Consider the following 15,795-nt stretch of genomic DNA (forward strand, 5'->3'; position numbering starts at 1 on the left):
TTCAAGTCAATCAGGGAATTTGCACGTGACCGTCTAAAAGTTTCAGCCACAGTGTGGCACGGCACGGCACTGTGTGTCCAGCTGGCTCCAGAAACCAATGATGCAATATATCGTCGTGATATTCCGCCTTGCATTTCAATTCAAGAGCCTGGCTACTCCACACCCACGCTTTATACATTTTCCGTCTTTCCCGATCGATAAGCCCTCCACCATCCCTCCACTATGGGAAACGACGGCGGAAGCATCCCCACGCGGCGCGAACTCGTGAAAGAAGCCGCCAAAACCCCAACAACCACGCAACTCAAAGAGCGCGCCGTCGAGGCGCAATCCTACGGCTGGTCGACAGATCCATTATCCCGTAAGCCCTTACAGCCTCCGATCGTCAGCGATGCATCGGGGAAACTGTACAACAAGGACTCAGTCCTCGAGCACCTTCTGTCCGCGAACGCTGAGCCGGGGTCGCTGGCGGCACGGAGGAGGGAGGAGGCGGAGACGATCTTGGAGGGGCGGGTGAATGCGCTGAGAGATGTGGTGGGTGTGAAGTTGGAGGAGAGGGGTGATGGGGAGGAAAAGAGATTTGTGTGCCCGATTAGCGACAAGGTGCTGGGACCCGGGACGAAGTGTGTGTATATTGTTCCGTGCGGGCATGCGTTTTCGGCGGTGGCAGTCAAGGAGGTTGCGGGGGAGAAGTGTCTTGTGGTAGGTGATCTCTCATTTATTTCCTGCCGAGCTCCGACTGGGTAAAGGAGTCATGGAAGTCGGAGTATAGCTGACCAAAAGCACAGTGCAACGAGCCATATGCACCGAACGATATCATCCCGATTCTGCCAACCGATCCCCTCGACCTGGCGCGATTGTCGCTAAGAGTGAAGATACTCAAGGAGAGAGGACTATCGCATTCGCTGAAGAAGCTTCCGGGCTCCAAGAAGCGCAAGCAGGCGGCAGCAGTGGCGGCCACCGCAGCAGATTCAGATTCAGCTCTGAAATCCTCCACCTCCACCACTGTACCCGACACCGACATCACCCCGTCCACCGCTACCACCACCGCCCTATCTTCCGCACACCCGACCACCCCACCCACCACATCCCGCGTCCCTCCCCCAACGACTGCCAAATCTACCGAAAGCATCCACAACGCATCCACCCGCGCGCTAGCCAGCAAGGTGCTCTCGGAGCAAGATCTCGCGAACAAGCGACGAAAACTACAAAAGAACGAGAACTTGGAGAGCTTGTTCTCGAATAGAGGGGAGGGTGCGAATAAGGCGAATACGAAGGATTTCATGACGAGGGGGTTCTCGATTCCGGCGGGGGCGAAAAGGACGTAGGGTTGGGGGTAGGTTGGGGGGTGAGTGTGGGATGTGGGGGATGAAGAGATCACGAAGCTATATTTTCTGGTGCATTTGATGGCGTTAGGGTTGGCTTTGGGATAGAGTGACGATACTAGGCTTTTCATGACCATGGACGGCAGGTGGTGCAACGAGGGAGCAACTTTGTACACAAATGACTGGAAGGCCTGACTGAGAGATTCATCAGATGATCAATAGCACTAAATCATGCTAGCTGCTATAGGGTATGCATATCGTTTAAACACCCTCTCGCTGTGTCCCTTCTCTGCCATCGCCGTCAATCGGTTCCCAATGCTGCTGGAGGAGATTAAACATGAACATAAAGAACTCGTCGCCGTGCCGCTCTAACCAAAAACCAAAAACCGAACAAATGTTCAATCCCAACGTGAATATCGTATGTATTATGATCCCAAACTCCAGGTCATAACCTCCACCCCCTACCCAATCTCCCCCAACCACACCTCCATCTTCCCCATCTCCGACCCCTCCATCCTCGCCACCCTCCGACTCTCCATCACCGCCAACTCCAAATCATCCCGATCGCTCATCGTGATCAAATCCCCCCCCTCCTCCTTCGTCATCACCTTAAACGCGTTCCGCAACCCGAACTTCATCCGGATCCCGTCCACGAAATCCGCAAACTCCACTGCTGGCCCGATCAGCACGTACCGCGTGTCCGCCGCGTGCACCTTCACCCGGATCTTCCGCAACGTCACGCTGTTGCTGTTGCTGTTACTATTGCCATTCGACGACCGGTACCCATACTCCCCTCCTCGCCCCCCCGCCCCCGGCCCTCGCGACCGGGATCGTGACGCCCGCCTCCTCCGCCCCCCCGACCCATTCGTCCTTGCCCTTGAGACCATCTCGAAGTCCGGCTCCGACTCACTCCCGCCGAACTCGTCCTCTTCCTCGATATACCCAACAATAGCGCGCGGGGCACCGGCCGGGTTTCTCGCCTGAGATCGCCGCGCGCCGCGCCCGCCGTACAGATCGTACACATCCTCGGTGGAGGCGGTATCGTCGTCGAGGGGATCGAAGGAGCGGCGACGGGGCCCGCGCAGGCGGTCCTGGGAGGGGGTGGCGTAGCGGTCGTGGTCGCGGCGGGGGCGCTCGGACATGGAGCGCTGGGTGCCGAGGCGGGGAGGCGGGGCGGGGTTAGTGGGTTGGGGTTGGTCGAAGCCGGCGACGGAGAGGTCGAGTGGGCGGGGGTAGGGGCGGACCCCGTTTTTGACGCTCTGGGCGCGGGAGAGGGGGTCGGGGCCGGAGCGGCGTTTGTCAGGGGGGGGAGGGGGGCGGGAGTCGACTTCGGGGGGAGGAGTGGGGGGGAAGACTGTGCGGTTGATGGGGGGCTCGGATTGGAGGCGCGTGTTAGAGCGGGAGATGAGGTTGGGTTTGACGAGGTTGGTGGCGGCGTAGGACAGTTGGGATTCGGGGCGGTCGTCTTTGGCGGGGAGGGAGGTGGCGGAGGCGGCTTTGATTTCGGCGCCGGCGAAGCCGGTGTAGAGATTGTTGCGGTCGGACGCCGCGACGAGACGGGCGCGGCCGAGGTAGTCTTTGGTTTTGAGGTTTTTGACTTTGGCGGCGTTGGGACGATAGATGATGCCGACGGGGATAGAGAAGACGGTGTATCCCTGGATCATGTCAGTCAACATGTTTGGAGAAAGCTTGGAAAGGGGGGAAATTTCGGGGGGGATAAGTTACTTACTTCAGCTTCTTCCCGGATAGCGTCCTCAATGACTTCGTGATCCGGCATGGTCTTTTCGCGAGCAGCGAAGGCGAGATCCTGCATACCCGCCGTCTTTTGCTGTAGGTAAATGTAACATAACCCCCTATTAAAAAGGGCTTCGCAGGAGTGAAGCTTGAATTTGAGGCCGAGCTGCTCGTAGTCGATGTTATTGTGACCGCGAAGGTACAATAGGGTGTCGTTGAAGTTGGCCAGTGCTTCCTCGAAATCGCCCATGAGGAAATTCGAGACCCCTTGCTGGAAATAGGCCACGGCCAGGTATTTGTCGAGGGCTAACGCTCTTTGATAGCTGTCCACCTGTGATAAATTAGCCAGATCCTCTATAGGGAAGACCCAATTCTTGACATACCGCTTTCTCGTGCTCCCCTAGGGTCGCAAATATCACTCCCATGTTGAACAGGATCTTGGAGGTATCGGCGATATTTCCGAACCCCTTGAGCGCGTCATCGAACTCATTGTTGTCATAGTGGCCTAGTGCCTGTACCCACGTCTCGATTTCCTTGAGTGGATGTCAATCTCATTTTCTCTCTGCAATATCCCTGATATGTGACTGCTTACCTGTTTCAGCGACATGGCGACCGATGTTCGAGCGAATCCGCTAGCTCAACCCCCCAACGGAGGAATACTCCCGGTGTCTTTGATGCTCAACCCCTAACTCTGGTTATATCGGTACGTCGTAGGTACAAACTCGGAAATTGGCGTCTGATGTGGAGTTCCACGGTTCGCTCCCGAGATAGACCGTGCTGTGGGATGACTTCTACGAGGAGTCGATGTCGTGTATAGCTTGAATATCGTTCGAGGAATTGTCAATGGCACGGCCCCCTCTAGCTCGAGGCGCTCTTTAGGTAGAATATCTTGTATGTGGTTCGATTGACGAGCTACGGAGTTCCGGAGCGCACAAGCAGTGAGACGAGTCCAACCACCTCAAGGGAGTGTTGACGTCCAGGTGGCACAATTACTTTCTAAATGAGGGACTCGAGCGCAACGGGTATCCTTCTTCTTGTATTTCAACTCTTTCGCAGGATCCGATCCTTCCAAAGCCGAGCGGCAAAGCGGGCGGTTAACAATGTTGGTGGCCGCGAACTCGCACAGCAGAGAGGTGAAGTCTTTCGAGTGAGTGCAGTAGCGGCGGTGCAAGGGACGGAGTCGCGCAGACGGCAAGGCGGCTTTTTGAGGTTCCAGAAGATCTAGGGAGGTGTGCAATGGCGAGGACAAGTGACGAATAAAGAAAAGATACGGATGTAACCACTGAACCTGCAGAAGAAACCAAATGGTGAGTGGATGGGGACGGAATATGCGACTCTAATACATCTATGGACAACCGAGACACCAGGCCTCGACTGACGCTCACGAGATGCAAGCACTACTGAAAACTACTGCACGAATTGGGCGCGTGGGAAAAAGCTGCAGAATACATCAGACAGGACATGGCATCTCCTGGACGCCTGGACGGTCCTGCTCATAAGCTCATTCGCGGGCGGCGCACATAAAGTGATTGAAGATTGCGAGGGGCTCCGCGGGTCGAAGCGCTCGGAGCGGCGGGAGGGGCCCAGCGGGTCCATAATGGACGGGAATATTTCCAGGATGGACGAATGGGACGCATGGCGAGGATCTGGAGCGTCGAATGTCGGGGGTTTGGAGATGGGGATTGGTGAGGGATTACGGATGCTGGGAGATGCTTGGGGGGGATGTGCCACGGCGGTTAGAGAGGGGAGGGAACTGGTGGATGGACACGAGGGTTAAGAATAGACGACGGGTTTCGCTTCGCCAATGCTGTTAATGCTCTTGGTCTTCACGCTATTGATGTGCTAACAATTCATATCACAGCTTAAGATCGGAAGTCTGTCTTTCTATCGGTTGGTGCAATTCCATTACCATTGTTAATGGACAATGGTGCTGTGCTTCGTATTGTTGTCTTACTGTATTCCGTAGAATCCCCGCCTCCCCCTCGCCGTCATCGCTCACCCTCCAGCCTCCACATTCTCCAACCTCAGCGGTTACAGATCCGTTCCAGAGTGTCGCTCAAGTCCCACCTCTCCTGACCACTGCACGACCCACTCCTGATGGAATGGGAATTGCATAACCATCGCGGTTCCAGACCTGGGGAACTGCAACACTGCGGAGCTGCATGGGCCTGTTGGCGATCGCCTTTATGTGCTCGGATCCAGTTTCCGGGTTGTTAGAGAGGAAGACGATCTAGAACTGAGGAGGGGATAGGGGTCGGAAGCGCAGAAGAAGCGCGATGCATGAGCGATGGCGATGGAGATGGAGATGAGACAAGCGCAAGGTACCTACACGGTGTCTATTTAATTTCTCTCTCATCACGGAGACGATCCGGGGTGAATTTGTGACGCCAGGGTAAAAGACGAGGAATAATGAACCCGAGGCAATTCCGTTTTCCTACTCCCTATGGCTTGGTCACCACACATGAAGCAATTGATATTCATGGAGAGGAGTCCTGTTCATAAAAGCCTTGTCTCGCCCTGTTTCCGTTGATTTCACCTAGGTCAATCATGCAGTGAGGCATACATCTGCAGAATGATCATTCCCTGGCCAAATCTGTCTTGAAGCGTATCGTAATTCCGACCCGATATCACGCCGAGTGTCTTGAATAGTACTTGTGGATATGAGTAGGTGTATCCCCAAGGACCTATAGCATCTACATCTCCTCATCACTCTTGTGAATCTCCCCCCTTCACCTGCTTTCATACCCTCAAACATAGTAATCCAACAATCCACCCCTCTCACAACACCCCCCTCCCCACCGCCTCCGTCCGTTCCTCCCACACCGTCTTCCCACTACACGAACACACCGTCTTCTCATTCTCCCAAACCCCCGCACTCCGCGCCACCACCCCCACCAACGTATCCGCATCCTCCGCCGCGAACCCCTCCCGCTCCTGCGACACCACCACGCTCCGCCCTATCACCTCCCACACCTGCATCCTCCGATCCAGAAACGTCGACCCGATCCCCGCCTCATCCACCTCTACCGTCCCTAGCACCCCGCGGCCCTCCCCGGATGCCTGCTTCCCCGCCTCCCAGACTCCGCCAGTGCTCGCGGTGCCGCGGGAGATATCTCCCCCTTCCCGCACTGTCGCCCAGTATTTTCCGGGAGCCAACCCGCGGAGGCTCAGGTCGATGAGGGTGAGGTCCGAGGTCACCTGAACCATGCGCGCGAGGCCGCGGACTTGGTTAGGCACGTCGGCGTGTGTTTCAAGGATGCAGACAGCGGCAGCTAGGCGAGGTCAGTTCTGCGTGTAGAGTCTGGGAGGTATTGCAATTTCCAGGACGTACAGTTCTCCCGCCCACTTCCTCGGAGGATCGCATCGCGTCCGGTGGATTGGATGGCGGAGACGATGGCGGAGGGGGCGGCGGTGCCAGTGACGGAGACGAGTTGAGAAGGGAGGTCAGCAGCGACGGAGTGGATACCGGGGAGCTTGTGGAGGGAGGAGGAGACGTGTTTGATACACTCGTCGCAACGGAGGGGGACGGCGAAGGTGGTCTGGTGGGGGTTAGTATTCTGTATAAAGGGTTGGACTTGGGGGATGGAGGAGATAGCACACCTCGAATGGGGGTATCATGATTCGTGAAATATTCAGATGTTATAAAGGCACCGACTGCAGACTTCCAACTCTAATTATCCCTTTCATCGTAAAAATAAAAGGTCAACTCTAGCTCTCAAGTGCTGTGACGTTAGTCTAGAGCATTTGAAATCCGAATCCATTGGAGCTCCCCGAGGTCGCAAGGAGGTTTTATGCCTGAGGCGATAAGGCGACATCACAATTATCGCGACAGGGCTGGCTTGAGCTTCACATTTCTGATGATATGAGATTTTGCGGTCACCTCACGCTTCAACCATACTCTCACTTTTGTGCCCATCAACGTCCTTTAAATCTCAATCCTTCCCGTCCCTATCTTCTGCGTACCCTTGGATGGGCAACGCCTCCGCTCACGACCGCATCGTTCCGCTACACCAACTCCATCCCTAAATCACCACCTACCCTCTCGCCCATCATGTCCCAAGTAATCGGCCAGGTAAACTCCCTGAACACCGCAGAAATGACCACATAAATAACCACCATTCAGACCCGCCTCGCCTACTCCCGCCCCTGGCACCACCTCCCCCTCACCCGACACACCCCCCCCCTCGGCCGCGTCGCCTCGCGCATCGCCATCCTCCTCATGGGCAAGCACAAGCCGATCTACGACCCATCAACAGACTGCGGAGACTATGTGGTGGTGACGAACTGTCGCGGCATCAACGTGACGGGGCGGAAGAAGGAGCAGAAGCTGTATTATAGTCATACGACGCGGCCGGGCACGCTGAAGAGCATGGCGATGGGGGAGTTGATGGAGAAGTGGGGAGGCGGGGAGATTTTGCGGAGGGCGGTCAGGGGGATGTTGCCGAAGAATCGGTTGAGGGATGTGAGAATGGGGAGGTTGAAGGGTGAGTGATTTTTGTTTTTTTGGGGGAAGGAAGAGGGAAATGGGGATGGATGAGGATGAGAGGAGGAAGGCGGAGGCGTTGCGGGTTATGATCAATGGAGTGGAATGATGGCTAACATGACTACAGTATTCGAGGGCGATGCCCATCCGTACAAGAAGAACATCCTGCACTACCCCGTGGAGCAGAATCCGTCAATATTAGATACGCCCAGCGTGAAGGAGACTTTGGCCGAGGCGAAGGCATGAAAGACAGCAATCAGCATTTACGGCGTTTTGGAGAGAAGGATGTTTCAGAAGCACTGCTACGGCGATGGTCGGCATTTGCTCAAATGATCTTCATGTATTCGTATCGTGTATTTGTACAAATGAAGGTCCAAATCTAGTATCCTTAACACCCGCTCCCTAGTAGACCGTGAGATGGAAAAAAATCGAACCCTTCTCCATCTGCATTTCACAGCTTCGCCTTCGCCTTCAACCCCTTCCGGCTCACCGTACAGTCGATCAACCCATTCGGATCCGTCTGGGGCGCATACACCTCCGCATCCCCCCCCGTATTCTTCAACCCCTTATGCCAACTCAAATCCACCTCGAAATAATGCCGATTGGGCAACGTATAGCTAACATTCTCAATCCCCCCCACCGCCCCCAAAATCGCCTCGCACATCTTATACATCGTATTCTGCACGCTCGCGCTATTATCCGTCGCGAACGTACTCAACGTCACCTCCCGCGCCACCTTCCACGCCCGATCAAACTCTCCCACCTCCGCACGCACCGCGTCCACGCTCCCAAAATGCTTCCACCCCCACCGCGCCCGCACCGACGTCGACAAAATCCGATCCCATGTCTCCGGCAGCCGCGTATACTCGTCCCGATGGAACCCATGGAATGCTGACCCCGTGCTCTTCAGCACCACCAGCTTGTCGATCGCGCTGGAGAGCGTGATGCCCTTCGCGCCGCCGCCTTGCAGCTCCGAGGCGCCCTGCCCGTCGCGTACGACCGCTGCCACCTCGCGCGTCTCCTCGCCGTCGCGGATGAAGCTGTGCGGGTGGGGTTCACCGTCGACGAGGAGGCGCGACCAGCGGTGCTGGACGATGGAGACGTGGGCAGCATGGATGTGGGGGTAGCTGTCGACGAAGTGTTGGCCGACGAGGGCGGCGAAGAGCTCCGGGGGGGCGATGGGGTGCTGCTTGGCGAGGATGTAGACGGATTGCTTTTGGGTGTCGGTGGCGACGATGACGGAGTTGTCGGCGGCGGTGTAGGAGGTATCGATGGCGCCTTCGAGTTGGGTGCAGACGGTCATTTCGACGACGGTTTGGATGTTGGTGGTGGGGTCTTTGTGGACTTTGTAGAGGCGGATGTTATCTTTGCCGTAGCGGGCGGAGGTGAGTTCGGCCATTGTGATGGTGATGGTGATGGTAGTTTGGGGTCTAGGTGTAGTTCGAGTGCGGCGTGAAGCAGAAATTATGGTGTTTGCAGAGGTGATAAGATGGAATTGTCGAGCAAGATCTCACAGGCAGAATGGTCGAGCGAGGAGCAACAGTCGGGATTAGACCTTCGGATATCTAAGTCATCTAATGAAGAAAAAGGAACGGAGTCCAGAGGAAGAGAGCAGCCAATGGTTCATATATATCGGCCGTACAAGTCTTATCGCGGAACACTACGCAAAGCGGAGCTGGCCGAGAAATCCTTCCATCCAGGAATCTGCCCACTGGTTTGTGGATGTGGCCCCTCTGGACAACGCGCGATCCAGGCCTTCCGTTGCGCTATCAATGATCCAATGGCAGCTAGCGATCGAGAACCATTCCCCTCCGTTAAATTGGCACTTGATTAAGGGAATTGCGGCGTCATTGGGCGTAGAAAGCGGCAGTTTCCCCTCTCCAAAGGGAGACGGAGGTCACCGATGGCGATGGGGGAGTGGAGTTTACGGGGCACCTCACCTGAGAATCTGAGATATCGGTCGCTAGGAGTGGGATAGTTCGTATTCATGACAGATTTTAATCCATTGTTCTCCATTTTGAGCGGAATTTATCTACCATTGCGCGGAAATGTTTCACGGTTTATATCAACATATTATTAAGTTAACTAGTTATTCTAATTAGTATGACGACATGATATTTGCACATGATAATCCGCGAATATCCCCGCAAGTTCGCGACGAGAGTGGCTTCAACTTTGTGGCTGTTGCGATATTTCAGGGTTATGGAGTCTACCGTATTCCGTATCATTGGCGTAGAAGAGTTCGAATGATGCCCAGAGTCCATGCAGTGGACGATCATCTACGGAATCCTCCCTATTGTTCGGTGCACGCCTATTAGTGTTGAAGGATCGTCCTGCGTCAGATGTATCGCCTAGTCTTCGGTGGCTATTATCTCATCGTTTCTGGACGACTTGATGCTTCCTGAGGGTCCCGATGGCGTACAGGATCTATCCTCATGTATTCCATTTTCCGTTTGGCTTGATATTGCTCGAAGTCGGCCTAGACTATAGTACTCAAGCACAGTACTACCGTGCATACCCCTAGTTCATTACGCCAGGGGCATCGTCCTGCTCTGGGCATCCGCAATTGCAGTACTACACGTATAATCCATATTCGTTATAGGTCGACTCTAGCATCGATGTATGAAACTGGGGGTTAGTTCGCTCCCGACGGGATGAAACATTACAATATCTGCCATTATGCCATAAGACATGGATATTCAGAGGTGGAGGGGAGCGTCAATGACGACACTGATATCCCTAACCTTACGAAAAGGTACCTGGCTAGAAAGAGGAAAGGGGAAATCGCCATTGTCTTAGGAAACGTCCTTTGGGTAAATACCGTTGGTAGATATGTATGCCATTGAAGACAAGACATTGTCCACATCTGCGAATGATGTTATCATGATCGAGTTTGTCGGCGGATTGTGTGATGCCTGAGTAAATGGGCGAACGGGGTACATAATGAAAGCTAGTCAAACAAAGACAGTAAGCTTGAGAACATATGACACAGTATGTTGGAATGGAGAAGACTGAAGTAGGATGAAATGAATTGATGAATTGATGAATTGAATTGACGTTGTTGCTCCATATGAGAGGAATTCTGTTCCGGCATTCTTATTGGCTGACATGTCACCCTTGCTTCCACTGGCATCTCACCACGCCATACATCTCTCCATTCACCACTTACTACGGAGTACTGCTTCAATACATATCATTCAATCACCATTCTATCAGCATTCATTGCGACGAGACTGACTACTTACTTGCCCACTTACTTCACACCTCTATTCTATTATTCCCCGGTACTCTTGTACACCATCTCGCATCGGTGTCCACCTCCCACCCACCTCCTCATCGCTGAGGTTCACCTCCCTCGGATGGACTATCCTCATGCCCACCAACGGGCCGCAACCGTGGCGAGCCTGATCCGGAGATGAAGGCTGGCATGCCGGGGGACTGACTTGAAGGCATCCATTCTCCATCCACCTCCGCGCCTTTGGAGCGCTCCGCTCTCCAGATGACACCAGCCCCGCAACTCACCGTTGTCCCCGCCCATTCACAGCATGGCACGCCCTCCCAACTCGATGGGAGCGTCGCAACCGACCATCCCAATGCCCTCATGCCGCCCCCCTCGAGAAGTGGCGCGCGAGACGCCCGCTCCATGTCGTCCTCGTCCGCCCAGCCGTCGTTCCGCACCGGAGCCAGCTATGCGACCGGCCCGCCACCTGGCAGCTTCAGTTCGGAGCTCCGCACCATGACGATGCGAAGCGAGACCCCGCGACCGACCTTCAGCGCCCAAGACGGCTTTTTGGGGGAATTGGCGCGTACGACCTCCGAGCAGCGGCAGGCGGACCTGCGGGACCAGATCGTCAAAGAGGAGAAGATCAAGACCGGGTCGGAGAATTTGTTGGAGGCATTGAACAGCAAGAGCGCGAAGCAGAGCGCAAAGCAGAGCAAGGATCAGAAGAAGAGGGTGGAGGCGGAATTGAACACCGCGAATCGAAAACTGGCGGCGCTGCGACAGGGCCTGGAGGACGAGATTGCCCGGAATAAAGAGGAGGCGGCGGTCGCATCGGGGATGAGCCCGAAACCAGGAAAGGGACGGTTGAGCTTTCTGTTTCGCGCCAACGAAGCATCGCCGACGACACCAGATGTTGACGACGGAGAGAGCGAGACCGAAAGCCCGACGTTCGTGCTAGCGGAGATATTACAGGCCTTGGAAGCCGAAGGCATGTTACCGGAGTATTACGTGGAATACGCGAATAGGCTGGTCGAGCTGTTCAAGCGAAATCCGACGCTAAAGTTCGACTTGGCCTGGCCGATATTCGCCATGCGCGTACAGACGATGCTGCTAAGCGACAGCCGGGAAGTCGTCGCGGCGGGTTATCGTGTTCTGCGATATGTCATGACCGACCGACGCTCATTGCAGACCATTCGCGCCCACCAAACCGATTACCTGGTCATTGTTTCGCTGGTCAAGCAGACGAGGGCGTCCGTGGAGCGAGAACAAGCGCTCAAATTCGTTCGCGCGTTCTTGGAAGTCAAAGATGGGGTGAAAGAGATCTCGCGTTCCATCGTGCGCATTCTGGTCGCCATCGCGGAGCACACAGAAGATCGCCTTCGAAACATCGCCATTCTCACCCTCTCCGAAATTCTCATTCGAGATCCTGTTCTTCTGAAAGCCGCTGGCGGACTCGGGGCGCTCACCGATGCACTGGGAGAAGGGGTCTACCTTGCCGCCGAGAGCGTCGCTGTCTCGTTTCTCTACCTGCTAGATCTACCCAGCCGACGAAAGCACCTTACCCACGGCCGCGAAATCGAGCTCGCATTCGCATCATTCACCGAGATACCCATGAATGTTACCCATCACGAAGAGAAGCTGAAAGCGAACGTAAAAGTCATTTCCGCGTTGTTGAAAAGCTGGTCTGGGTTGTTGACATTGTGTATGGACGATTTTATGGCGACTCGATCGCTCGTCGCTTCGCTATTTATCCCGATGCCGCATTTACGAAATATTGTCCTGGAGTTGTTCATTGATTTGTTGCGGATTAAGCCACCGGCTTTCGCGTCGTCCTTCTTGGCCGGGAGGAGACTAACCACCTACCAACGAGTCACAAGACTCAAATCAACTGCTGGGACCACTACCGATTCCAAAGCTCCTGGCGAGACGGACGATGATGTCGATCAAATGAGTCTGGTCGAGCATTACACGGCGGTTCTCCTTGCCGTTTTCATACACTCCGGTCTGGTCGATGCGCTGATGCATGCGGAACAAGAATGGCTCACTCCACCTTTAAAACGAAAGACCACCCTAGTGCTTAGCGAAGTCCTACGAATGGCAAGCGAGATGCTTCCGCCTCCGATTAGCGAACAAGTTCAAATCCTTCCGCAGCTGGTACAGCAAGGCGCGAGAATGGACGACGATGACCGATTCGACTACACCTCAACCATCTACCAGATCGAGAGCGTTACGCGGACGATCTATCGCTTCGCGCCCTCGGAACAGCACGGGACGCGGCCCACGAGCGCGGGCGAGCCGAACAACGGACCACCCGAGTCGTCAAAGGCGCATTCGATGATGCAGGTCGACGAACCGGGGTTCCGGCAACTCATACTCGAAACCCATATCCTCAGCACCGTGAACTTCACGAAATGGCGCTGGGACATCATTCAGAACATCATCGAAGGGCCCCTTCTCAACGCGAAACGACTAGACGAGGCGATCCGAGCCTCGAAGTTCCTGCATCGATTGCAGGGTTTCTACCGCCCCTTCAAGCGGCGGTTCGCCGATGTGAAGAATACAAAGCCGAATCAGCGCTATGTCCGCGTTGGCGTGGCGTTAATGCGCACGCTTCTTAATAACCCCGAAGGAGCGAAATACCTCGCCGAAAGCAAACTCATCCGACAGCTCGCGGAATGTCTCGCGCAATTCGACCGTATGTCCGGCATCATGGCCGTGAGCCCGATCTTCACCCCCGAGCGGATGAATGAGACGCTTTCCGGCGGCTACTTCTCCATGCTCGGAGCGCTCAGCCGGGACCCGAAGGGCATGCTCATCATGGAGCGGTGGAAGATGTTCAACATGTTCTACCACATCGTCGAGCTCAAGGGACGAGACGATCTGATCAAGACGTTGCTGGGGGGCATGGACTACACCCTCGAAGGGCATCTGCGTATTATATTAGGGAAAGCGATGACCTGTTGCTCGAAAGATATTCGGATCTTTGCGACACGCATACTGAGGAAATATGCGGTCCGCGCTGTCTCCGGTTTGTCAGATACGGACGCCACGCAGACTGCTGAATGGGCCATCCGGCTCCTCGTTACGCAGCTATACGACCCGTCTATCGAAGTCTGCGAAGCAGCAGTCAAGATCCTCGAAGAATCGTGCAACCTGACATCATCCCTTGAGTATGTCGTCAAGTGCCGACCGGCTCTAGACCACCTTGGCGAGATCGGTGCGCCGCTTCTACTCCGCTTCCTCAGCTCCAGTGTTGGATATCACTATCTCGATGGCCTTGACTATATAACCCGCGAGATGGACGATTGGTTTCTGGGACGAAACGATACCTATGTGGCATTAGTCGAGGCATCACTTGCAAAGGCGTTCGCCGAGCCGCACGACAAGCCCGGCAGCTCATCCGCCGCCCAATATCCCGGGGTCGGCCACCATTCGCATTTCGATGAGATGATGGCCGAGCACCAAGAATACGGCTTAGTCCCCCCGCATTTCTACCGCGAGCTCACCCGCACGCACGAAGGCGTCAAGCTCCTCCGCGAGAAAGGCCACTTCGACGAGTTCGCCGCGACCATCCACGACTTCGGCCGCGAGGACGACGACGCCGAGACGATCCTCAAGCTCAAAGGCTGCCTCTGGGCAGTCGGCAACGTCGGGTCCATGGAGCTCGGTGCCCCCTTCCTCGAGACCACCGATGTCGTCCGCGACGTCGTGCAGATCGCGGAGAACTCCCTCATCATGTCTGTGCGCGGCACCGCGGTGTTCGTGCTCGGGCTGATCAGCCGGAGCGTGCATGGGCAGGAGATCTTGCTGGAGTACGGCTGGGACGGGGCGACGAATATGATGGGCGAGGCTCTAGGGTTTGCGATCCCGAAGGACCTGCGGAAGTTGTTTAGTGTGCCGGATTGGACGAGGGAGGCGAAGGCGGAGCAGCGGATGGCGGCGGCGGCGCCGTTCGATGCGGCGAAGATTTTTGTAAGGAGTGGGAGGGGGGAGAAGGATCCGGTGAAGAAGCGGCTTTTCGCGGCGGCGGAGAATTTGGGGAACTCGGTGTTGAGCAAAAAGGCGGCAGGGGAGTTGAATGCGTAAGTACATCAGCATTTTCTATTCTCCTATCCACAGTATCAAGACGGTCTATCATTAATCGTCCGCTAACAATCACGGCAGCCTAAAATCCCGCTACCCCGCCTACTTCCGCCGGCCGTCCGTCTTCCGCACCGTCCTCTCCATCCTCGAAGCTCACCACTTCCGCCTGCACGTCTGCCGCTTCCTCATCGACCTCTTCGATAAGGACGTCATGCGGCAGATCGTGCTGGAGGAAGAGAGCGACGAAGAAGCGGGAGACCGCGATGATGTGGCGCTGGATATCGACAGTCCGATCAGTCCGATCAATTCGATGGAGCGGCGGCCGTGGAGCAAAGGGAGCGAGACGAGACCACGGAGTAAGGGGTCGGGAGGCGAGCATGCACGACCGTACAGCAGGGGCACGACCGGGGCTATTGGAGGAGCGCGGGGGTGAGCCGCGAGAGATGGAACGCGAACGAAGGACATCTCGCTTCACGGCGTACGGATCATTCAAGCTCGGATGGCGATGGGCTTGACGATTCTGATTGGCGGGCGTTTCCCCACTGGGTTCGGAACCGCCACCCGTTTGCATGAGCTACGGCGTATTCATATTGCTTTGACTTTTGGGAGTGTCTGGAACTCGGGATGGGAGTCTGGGCTCGGTTTGGGACCTTGCGACGCGAAGAAGATTACGGCAACGAACCGGTGGACGGAGCAAGCGAATCATGGATGGGAAGGATGTTATTGTATACTGGGCTCGATGCTTTGCCATATAACTTGAACAATTCCAAACTAGCCACATTGCCAATGCGTGACCCTACAAGCGACGGCGCCCGAATTCCCACAACCCCACAAACCAGTGGATTTCACTTGTTAGACACCACTGACGACTCCGCTATTCCGTCGCAATAGCGGAATCTTATGATAACCACAACATAACAACATCCAGCAATCTCGTCTCGTTCCCTTCG

At 55.5% G+C, this 15,795-nt stretch overlaps 6 protein-coding genes across 6 annotated transcripts; 3 read left to right on the forward strand and 3 right to left on the reverse strand.

Annotated features, from left to right (window-relative positions):
- Nucleotides 1–147: 147 nt before the first annotated feature.
- P152DRAFT_435082 (DUF602-domain-containing protein) lies at nt 148–1,325 on the forward strand (the record flags this gene model as incomplete). The annotated part of the gene is made up of 3 exons (XM_033677515.1): nt 148–699; nt 786–1,027; nt 1,127–1,325. The coding sequence occupies exons 1-3, from the start codon at nt 223–225 to the stop codon at nt 1,323–1,325; spliced, it is 918 nt and encodes a 305-aa protein (XP_033534483.1). The 5' UTR covers nt 148–222.
- A 296-nt stretch (nt 1,326–1,621) lies between these two features.
- On the reverse strand, nt 1,622–3,859 carry P152DRAFT_328502 (uncharacterized protein). The gene is made up of 4 exons (XM_033675254.1): nt 3,649–3,859; nt 3,440–3,589; nt 3,052–3,387; nt 1,622–2,977 (listed from the first exon to the last, which is right to left on the reverse strand). The coding sequence occupies exons 1-4, from the start codon at nt 3,661–3,663 to the stop codon at nt 1,784–1,786; spliced, it is 1,695 nt and encodes a 564-aa protein (XP_033534484.1). The 5' UTR covers nt 3,664–3,859; the 3' UTR covers nt 1,622–1,783.
- Nucleotides 3,860–5,834: 1,975 nt separating this feature from the next.
- On the reverse strand, nt 5,835–6,674 carry P152DRAFT_473391 (putative superoxide dismutase copper chaperone Lys7; the record flags this gene model as incomplete). The annotated part of the gene is made up of 3 exons (XM_033681230.1): nt 5,835–6,328; nt 6,388–6,595; nt 6,657–6,674. The coding sequence occupies 3 exons, from the start codon at nt 6,672–6,674 to the stop codon at nt 5,835–5,837; spliced, it is 720 nt and encodes a 239-aa protein (XP_033534485.1).
- Nucleotides 6,675–7,107: 433 nt separating this feature from the next.
- On the forward strand, nt 7,108–7,785 carry P152DRAFT_473392 (mitochondrial 54S ribosomal protein YmL23; the record flags this gene model as incomplete). The annotated part of the gene is made up of 3 exons (XM_033681231.1): nt 7,108–7,128; nt 7,180–7,540; nt 7,667–7,785. 3 exons carry the CDS (start codon nt 7,108–7,110, stop codon nt 7,783–7,785), a joined length of 501 nt encoding a protein of 166 aa, XP_033534486.1.
- Nucleotides 7,786–7,888: 103 nt separating this feature from the next.
- P152DRAFT_328783 (uricase) lies at nt 7,889–9,294 on the reverse strand. The gene has a single exon (XM_033675255.1). The coding sequence runs from the start codon at nt 8,936–8,938 to the stop codon at nt 7,991–7,993; it is 948 nt and encodes a 315-aa protein (XP_033534487.1). The 5' UTR covers nt 8,939–9,294; the 3' UTR covers nt 7,889–7,990.
- Nucleotides 9,295–10,713: 1,419 nt separating this feature from the next.
- On the forward strand, nt 10,714–15,627 carry P152DRAFT_458042 (cytosolic regulator pianissimo). The gene is made up of 2 exons (XM_033679368.1): nt 10,714–14,844; nt 14,927–15,627. The coding sequence occupies exons 1-2, from the start codon at nt 11,183–11,185 to the stop codon at nt 15,276–15,278; spliced, it is 4,014 nt and encodes a 1,337-aa protein (XP_033534488.1). The 5' UTR covers nt 10,714–11,182; the 3' UTR covers nt 15,279–15,627.
- The last annotated feature ends 168 nt before the right edge of the window (nt 15,628–15,795 follow it).

Source organism: Eremomyces bilateralis (genome assembly GCF_010015585.1).
Source record: "Eremomyces bilateralis CBS 781.70 unplaced genomic scaffold P152scaffold_8, whole genome shotgun sequence".
Taxonomy (NCBI): domain Eukaryota; kingdom Fungi; phylum Ascomycota; class Dothideomycetes; order Eremomycetales; family Eremomycetaceae; genus Eremomyces; species Eremomyces bilateralis.

Coding starts and splice junctions, on each gene's coding strand:
- P152DRAFT_458042 (XM_033679368.1), top strand. CDS start 11,183: ATGTCGTCCTCGTCCGCCCAGCCGTCGTTCCGCACCGGAGCCAGCTAT. Junction 14,845..14,926: donor GCGGCAGGGGAGTTGAATGC/GTAAGTACATCA, acceptor CAATCACGGCAG/CCTAAAATCCCGCTACCCCG.
- P152DRAFT_328502 (XM_033675254.1), bottom strand. Junction 3,388..3,439: donor TAGGGGAGCACGAGAAAGCG/GTATGTCAAGAA, acceptor AATTTATCACAG/GTGGACAGCTATCAAAGAGC. Junction 2,978..3,051: donor CTATCCGGGAAGAAGCTGAA/GTAAGTAACTTA, acceptor GACATGATCCAG/GGATACACCGTCTTCTCTAT.
- P152DRAFT_328783 (XM_033675255.1), bottom strand. CDS start 8,938: ATGGCCGAACTCACCTCCGCCCGCTACGGCAAAGATAACATCCGCCTC.